At 38.2% G+C, this 8,108-nt stretch overlaps 1 protein-coding gene across 1 annotated transcript in view; it reads right to left on the bottom strand.

Moving 5' to 3' along the window:
- Positions 1 to 8,108, bottom strand: part of CPNE4 (copine IV) — a 182,017-nt gene that overhangs the window by 87,816 nt on the left and 86,093 nt on the right. Inside the window, exons 5-6 of the mRNA XM_010007483.1 lie at positions 2,784 to 2,867; positions 1,796 to 1,885 (exon numbers count right to left, since the gene is read on the bottom strand). Coding sequence (XP_010005785.1) covers positions 1,796 to 1,885; positions 2,784 to 2,867 — 174 coding nt within the window. The remainder of the gene's footprint in view (positions 1 to 1,795; positions 1,886 to 2,783; positions 2,868 to 8,108) is intronic.

Here is an 8,108-nt window from a genome sequence, read left to right as displayed (position 1 = left end):
GATTTTCTTCCCCTACATCTCGTTATCTGTTTCATCTGCTATAACTCTGTTTCAGTCCCACTGGACATACCAAACACAACTGTTTTTTTTTTACTAAGAGGTAGGTGCAATGATCTTTCACAACTGCTTCCCAGTACCATCTGAGGGCTGAGCTTCCTTCCAACATCTCATCTGTCACAAAAACATTGGTCTGGCCTCCAGGTATCCTCTGCTTCTTCTACTTCATCCTTCACTTTTCCTTGCTACATCTCTCACTGTTTTCTCAAGCTTCCTCGCTCTTTTGATACTTCTTTTGCTCTTAGACTCATCTTGTTTGCCCAACAGTGCCACAAACAAGACAAATAATGTATTAAGATAACCACTCATACCCATGTCTTCTTGCATCCCCAATACCATGCAAACATACACATACAAACACTGTGTTGCTGCCACTGTTGTTCCGTAACAACAGTGATGATTTTGTGAAGTTACAGATCACAATCAGCATGATTAGCACATATTCAAACATTCATAGGATTCCTTTTTACCTTTTCCACCCATTTGTGGCATGCATTGTGACATGTAGACACAAGGAATTTTATTTTTTCTATCTGCACAGCACACATCCTGCAATATGTAAGGAGTAAAAAAATCACAGTCACAGAATCTCAGAAGCTTAGGGGATGGAAGGGACCTCAAAATATCATCCAGTCCAAACCCCCTGCCAGAGCAGGATCACCTAGAGCACATGGCACAGGAAGGCGTCCAGGTAGGTTTTTAATGTCTCCAGAGAAGGACACTCCACAAACTCTCCAGGCAGCCTATTCCAGTGCTCTGTCACCCTTATGTTTACATGAAACCTTCTATGCTCCAGTTTGCACCTGTTTCCCCTTGTCCGGTCACTGGACATCACTGAGGAGAACCTGGCTTCATCCTCCCGACACTCGGCCTTTACGTATTTATAAATGTTGATGAGGTCACCCCTCAGTCTCCTCCGAGCTAAAGAGACCCAGCTCCCTCAGTAATCACAATATTGCTTCTGCAGGGTTGTGCAGCTATAGCAGTGAAAGAAGAAAGGTTTGCAGAGAGAAGAAAAACATTTTCTTAGACAACGTAGAATGGTAAGAAAAAAACCCAAAGACACACGTTTTGGTCCAATGTCCTTTCATCTGGTCCAAAAGGCTGAATAGACACTGGGTACAGTGCTCTTTGTTTAACTTTTGTAAACTTAGTAGTAACCTTAACCTGATTAGAAGCTATGAACAATATGATTCAGCCTTGATTTAACCCAAATTTGCCACAAGAAGATAATTTTTTCTACACAAAGCTCCAAGTTCCCAACCATCTGCCTTTATGCTGACTAGTAAGACTGTGATTAATATGGCATATGTCTTTTTGTGGCCATCTCATTTTTATGTATAACAACAGGTCTCATAACTCAGTGTTTCTTTTACAGAGGGTCTCCAGACATAAAAGGGATGAAACAGTAGTTTAAATGGTGGCACGGCTGTCACTTCCCTTGCATATACTTCCACTAGTTAGATGATGCTGGGGTTCAAATTATCCAACTAATTGGCAAAAGCAGTCCCATCATTTCTTGAGGTTACTGTAAGAAGTATAGAACATAATCTACTGGTTTCAATGGATTACCACTTTTTTGCATTCTTAATTTGATTGTGTTAATCATAAAGCATCTGTGTGATCAAGTTTGCTACCAAAGAAGTGGGCTGTGCAGAGCAGCAATTTTCAGTTGGAGAAAGGAGACAGTTTTGTTTTCTATGAGTGAAACTATTCAAAAAGTAGGAATGATTCTGACCTTTAGCCTACGGTCTTGGTCTCCACTGCACAGAGAATTTACAGACACTTTAAAGGTCTTCCAGGCTGGATTTAAGTTATTCATCACAACCTGTGAGTGAAAAAAAAGAAAAGGAACTCACAACATTTGCACATCTCCAAACAGAATGCCAAAAGGAGCAACAACTTTCAATACAGTATGTTCACCAGAAAGAGAAGAAAGCAGAGTTCAGCTGGAGGTTTGCAGAACAACATACATGGGATATTTGTCCTTAAGTGATGTGCAGTTTGCAACATTTATCCCTTTGGAAAGGCCCAGAAGCACAGGTGGGAAATGGACCTGTACACAGATCATGCTACAGAGATTGCTCCAGCACTGTCATGCCTCAGCCTGGGCATAACTCGAAAGGAAAGGCTGTGGAATACATCCCTGAACTGGAAGCCATGGAAGAGATGCAGGACTGGGCAACAGGGATGGGCAGCATCAATTTACATGCATACGGTCTGCCTTGCTGGGAAGACTTTATGGGAACCATAACAGACAGGCTCAGAACCCTGAATATGTGACACAGCTCCACCCTGTACACCTAAATGCTGCTTTTTAAGACAGTGCTAGTCATTACTATGGAAGCACTAATGAGACTGGGACACAGGAAAAAATGTAAGGCACCCAGTTTACAAATCTCTTTATCACCAGCAAGCTGGGAGGAGAGGAGAAGATGCAACAGAGTATTAATGGGAAAATTTGATACTGTGTGTAGCAGGACTGGGGCTAAACGTATAACTACTGACCTTCAAACAGAGTATCTGCCAGTTTAATAAAGTTTCAATCTTTGGCTTCAGTACCATTTTCCCTTACTCTCCTGTACATAAGTCAAGACCTGATACCCATTAATCAATAATTATGTAAGAGGTTGCTTGCAATACCCTTTGTGACGTGGGAAGCATAAACTATTCCTCCTGACAGTCCACCTGTGTCCCTGGAGAGTAAATCCAATCCTATTCCTTACCTCAGTCCTGTGAACAAGTTGTTGGGTTGCATCATCATTCATCCGGAAAATCTCCAGAAAAGGATCAGATTTGCTGAAAAAATCCTAAAATAAAATATAGGACAGGTTACTCTTGGGAATTCTTTTTCTTTGAGCTTTTCAGGCACCGTGCAGTGATGCTTTCCTGAGTGCTAGAGAAAAAGGAGAGCCAGTGTGATTTTAGTGAGAGCTCTTAGTGTCTCTCAGGAATATTTCATTCTTGTTCCACAAGGATTTCCATGGTACTGCTATTGCTCTCAGTTTGACTATTCAATTATGACAGGCAAACTGTAAAACATTATTTCAGAGCCTTTTCTCTTCTTACACCCGGTTCAGATTCCTGAATTTTAGGCTCCTTCATCCAACTAGCTTGTTTATTTCTGTTTCCATACCTGTTTGGTCTTTTGACCATGCAAGGTACTTGGAAGCATATTCTGCAGTGGGGTTGAATATCACACTCTTTGCCCACTGTCTCAAAACAGAAGTTAATTGCCCAAGACATGGTGCTGCTACCAACTAACACAAGTACTGGCAAGATGGATTAGAGAAGGTTAGAGAAGCAAGACCTCAGGATTTTGATAGCACGGCTCATGTTAAGATGACAAATAGAAGAGGGAAATGCAGAAAATTACTTGACATCTCTAAGTACAAATAATTCTGTGACAGACATTGAGGTTCACATACACAGTGCGCTGCAGAACACTTTGTTCTAGTCTTGCTAAAAACTTGGAGCATTCTTACACAAATCTAAAGTAAGTTGCTTTCTATTGCTTTGCTGCAGTCTGACCACAGACTCTTTTGTTTTCACCACCACTTTCTTTTTCTGGACGTATTGGCTGAGGGGAAGATGAGTGCTAGTCCTTCACTGAATTCTAATTTCTACCTGTGCAACACTACAAGTGCAGGACTCAAATGGTATCAGACTACTTCCTGTAGTTTCAACTCCCTTCTTCATTTATGTCTTCAGAAGAGCCACGTGGTTAACTTTATGCATATGTAAATTATTATTTTCTTTAGGCCATATAAAAAACTCCACAGACCTCCACATCAATTTGGGAAAGGGAAGGATTCTGTTTGGTCTCCTGGTGTTTCTATAAAAATGCTAGTGAAAAAAAATGACGGTAATATACACAGCTCTATAAATTTCTCCTCACCAAATGCCCACCATACTTATTTTTCACTACCTGGTTAATGGTTGGGATGGGAAGAGCTTTGGATAAGATACTAGCTAAAATTTGGGCACATCGTTTTGGCCAAATTTGTCATTAGGGCATTTTTACAATGCCACTACAGCAAAACAAGCAAAGAAATCAGGGCTTTGAAAAGGGACACATGAATTTGAATCTCTGGAGAAGAAAGTGAGTCCCCAGGGACCAGAAAGGCTTGTGTAAGGCCAGGGCAGCCTAAAGTCTTTTCTACGCCCTAAAGACGACATCTATCAACGTTGTGTTCAGAGAGCTTTCTGTGAATGATCTGTTTCTTTTCCTACTAGTAAAAAGCTAATGGTGTATTTAAAAACTGAGGTAGATCTCATGCATAAGTATTTGTTAAATCTTATAACACGAAGCTTTAAACAATAAAGCTTTGTTTGCCTGTTTGTTCCCATACATGATCATAGTACATTTAATGTAAGAGTGTGTAGAACCAGCACAAAACCCAACAAAATCTGTAACTCCAGAGTTTGCCTCAAGGCCCTGATGTAGATTTACTATTTGGACCCCTTTCATTGCTTGAAACTGCTAGTACATAGAGGACTTTGGAGATCAAATTCTGCTAGGATACCACAGCATAGCTAGGAGAAAAAGCAGAGTGTGAGGGTGCTGGTTTAATCATAATGACAAAAAAATTGAAAGTGCATAGGGTTAAGAAAGACTCAGCTGCTTCTTCTCACACATAACTACACTGATGGAAGCTGAGTAAAGGCTTCATGTTAACAGATTCTTTATCAAACATAAGTTTGGTAAGAAAAGTTACCTGAAAGAAAATACTTCAAAATTTCACATCCAAAGACTGCACCCTGGAGTGCAGAAAAACTCAGAAAAGAAACAAGGATTTTGGGTAAGACTCAAAATACAGTATCATTCCCAGCTGAGTATCATGAACATTGAAACAGCAAATCAGCACAAGGGAAGTTATTTTTAATATGTGGTTTTAACTACCAAGGCAATACCACCTAAGGGAAAAGATTTTAATGCTGGATAATAGCTGATATCACTTCTCCTTTAAGGCAAAAACAAAGCCTAATTCCTTTCAGAATGAAGGTATAAACAAAAAATCCTTCTATATTGAAGATGCTTTGTAACAACTCAAAAGTGATGGATGAGGAAACATTTTATTTCATAGCTATTAACATTTTCAAAGCTTTTTGGCTGTTATGCTGAATCTAACAGCTTAACATTATCTCACAAGAACATCCTCTCAAAGAAGAATAGCAGCAATAAAGGTTTAATGTTTTGATATTTTAATAACGTTCTAGTGATTAATGTAATGCATTTGCTAGTGGTATGATGCACATTGTTTTTTCAGTACAGTTACACAGTAATAATACAAGTACATGACTTGAACTTTAAAAATTTAACTACCTTCGTTTCTGAGCATCTAGTTTGACACATCGTTTACTACATTAATTTTCAGAGCATGACACTTTTTAAAATTCAGATTTCAGGGTCATGTCAAAGGTCCCTCAGAAAAGAGCTGAAGTAGCCAAAAGACACTATTAATTTTGAAAATTATTCAGCAGCAAGACATGGCATTTAAGGATTGTTTATTTAGTAGTACTTTAGTACCAGGGAAATGTATAAAAAAGTAACTTGTACTTATATATGTATTTTGTAGACATTTGCTGGTGAGTCTTTCCCAAGCAACGATAACTGACTGTGTTAGAACACAAAAAGCACTTTGCCTGCCCCAGTGCTCATAATTTGTTATAACTATCATAAAAACGTAGCTGCTTGTTATGGTAATTGTGACACAGCTATTAATGCAATACAACCTTTCCAAAAGTTATTGTTCTACTGTGAAGTGTTCTCAGTGGAACCCTTGAAACAAAGATGTGCCACCTGAGCTGACTGGGCTTCAATAAAACATGAAAATGCAGTTACACCTTCCAAACCAGCACTGCAATAAAAAAAAAAATATAACCTTTATCTCTGCAAAGTCAGTTAACTAAAGGAAACTTTCATACTTGTGACTTTCCTGTAATTTTTCACTGAATGTTTCAGACACCCGTTCTGGAAAAACTGAGTAGGTTTACTTGTTATGTGGCTTCTTTAAAACTCTTGCAGTTTTGGAAGGAGTAAAGAAAACCAACAAATATATCCTGCCTGATAAATTATAACAACACATTTGTTTAATCTGAAAAAAAAGTGTTGTTCATATCTTTTTCCTTAGTGGAGGAAACTCATACGTTTAAAGACCACAATCTGGATCCTTTTTCAAGGAGTTTAAAGGATGGAGGAAAAAAATTCTTGACCATTCAACACGCCACTGATGGTAATGAATGGGAAGATTTAATTTTTCTTTTTATCCTTAAAGTATATACAGAAGCTCCCTCCAACCCTTCCTTTATCAGCAAGTTGTGAGACATTAGGATTCAACTTGTCACCTGCCACGCCCAAAGCTGCCAGTGCAGAAACTCCTGGGATTATAACGGTGATCATGTGTAGCAGAAAATGAACAACTGTTTTCACAGGCTTTCTCTGCCTTTAAGGAGACTCCAAGGCCAGTTACAAGGAGGGATTCCAGTACGGAGTGGCATGCAAAACCATACTTAGGATTTTACAAGATGCCTTTTCTCAATTCTCTGATGTGGTTTGTTTGGGGTTTTTTTTGACATTTATGTGACATCGGAGAACTCCTGCTTTTTCATCAGTGGCTGAACTATGCAATTTAAGTAATTTCAAACCTTAGGAACAATAATTACTAGTAACACCTTGCACCTAATTACATCAAAGTTCATTGTAAGCTGTACCAAAAAGCCACTGCCTTTTCTTATAAATGAGGTAAGCCAAGGTTCAGCCAAGCTTAGACCTATGTCTCTAGCTGGAGGAAATTGAAACACTTCTTTTAATTGTAACAGGCTTGCAGTGATTTTCATCAGCTAAAGACAGGTGTTTTGATTCAGGGAACACACAGTGAATCATTACCTGTGTTGCCCATTGCATCATCCAGGAGGTTTTTATTAAATAATGCTCACCTTGACTGGATGTGTTAAAATTGCAAGAGTGACAGTATTCTTGCAGTATTTCAGAATGATCCTCCTTAACAAGTCCCCATAAAGTTTCAGTCTCTCTAAAAGGTGTTGCCCAGACAATGACCTAGCTCAGAAGCATACTCGGACAGTATCCTTTTAATTTACACCAAGAAGAGTCATAAGCAATCATAATATTTACACCAGATTACATTTTACTTTTGTAGAAAAGGAATTTATTTGTGGAAAAATTGAGTCTTATTATGTTGTATTTGTCCTTTCCTTTTTTTCTAGATGTGATAGCACTTGAAACAGGAAGAAACTTGGGTAAAACTTTGGAAATCACATATAATTATGCCTGTCTAAAGACAGGTTGTTAAAGCTACATTTTGACACCTAAATAAATTACACAATTCAGAAACACTAAAACTCCAACAACTCTGATGGAAGAGGTAATTAATCTTTCAGATGAGAAGCAAATTCAGGTCCTGATCATTTATGATTGTTAATGATCCTGAGCATAGTAATGTTATTCACCTGTATGTTCTAAATAAATTCCAGTACTATTAATCTTCCAGTGTACTTTCTGCTTGCCCAAGTTTTTCTGGCAGTTTCAACCGAACTATTATTCATCTGTTATGGTCTAAATTTGAAAATCTGATGTATGTATCCAAAAATACTCTCACTGATTTGATTTTAAGCTACTCACATGTCAAATGTTTACAAGCACCTGCTTGGGGCATCAGAATCGTAAACTTTTCGGTAGTGTTACCATGTGTTTCTAATTAGAAGTAGCTTCATATATAAGAAAGGACTATGGGCTAATGGTAGATATTGTGATCCAGTACAAATAATCTGATCTTCAGTGATATGTAAAGCCCTATTATATAAAAAGGGTCATAGTCTTAGGACATCTATTAGTTACAAAGATATTCACCAGATTACCTCAAATAATTTTGTGCCTGCTATTATAGTGAAATAACAGAGTGACTTACAAGCAGTCATCTGGATTTCTTGTGAGGTGCTTATTTTATACATATATCACTAAAAAACAACAGACATTTTCAGAAAGAGTCCATGCAAGAGTCCTTTTTAAAAATTCAAGCTACATTTTGTTG

This window comes from Chaetura pelagica, unplaced genomic scaffold, assembly GCF_000747805.2.
Source record: "Chaetura pelagica isolate M959 unplaced genomic scaffold, ChaPel_1.0 scaffold10, whole genome shotgun sequence".
NCBI classification, from domain to species: domain Eukaryota; kingdom Metazoa; phylum Chordata; class Aves; order Apodiformes; family Apodidae; genus Chaetura; species Chaetura pelagica.
Note: the sequence above shows the minus strand (reverse complement) of the source record. Positions and strands in the feature narration are given on the sequence as shown.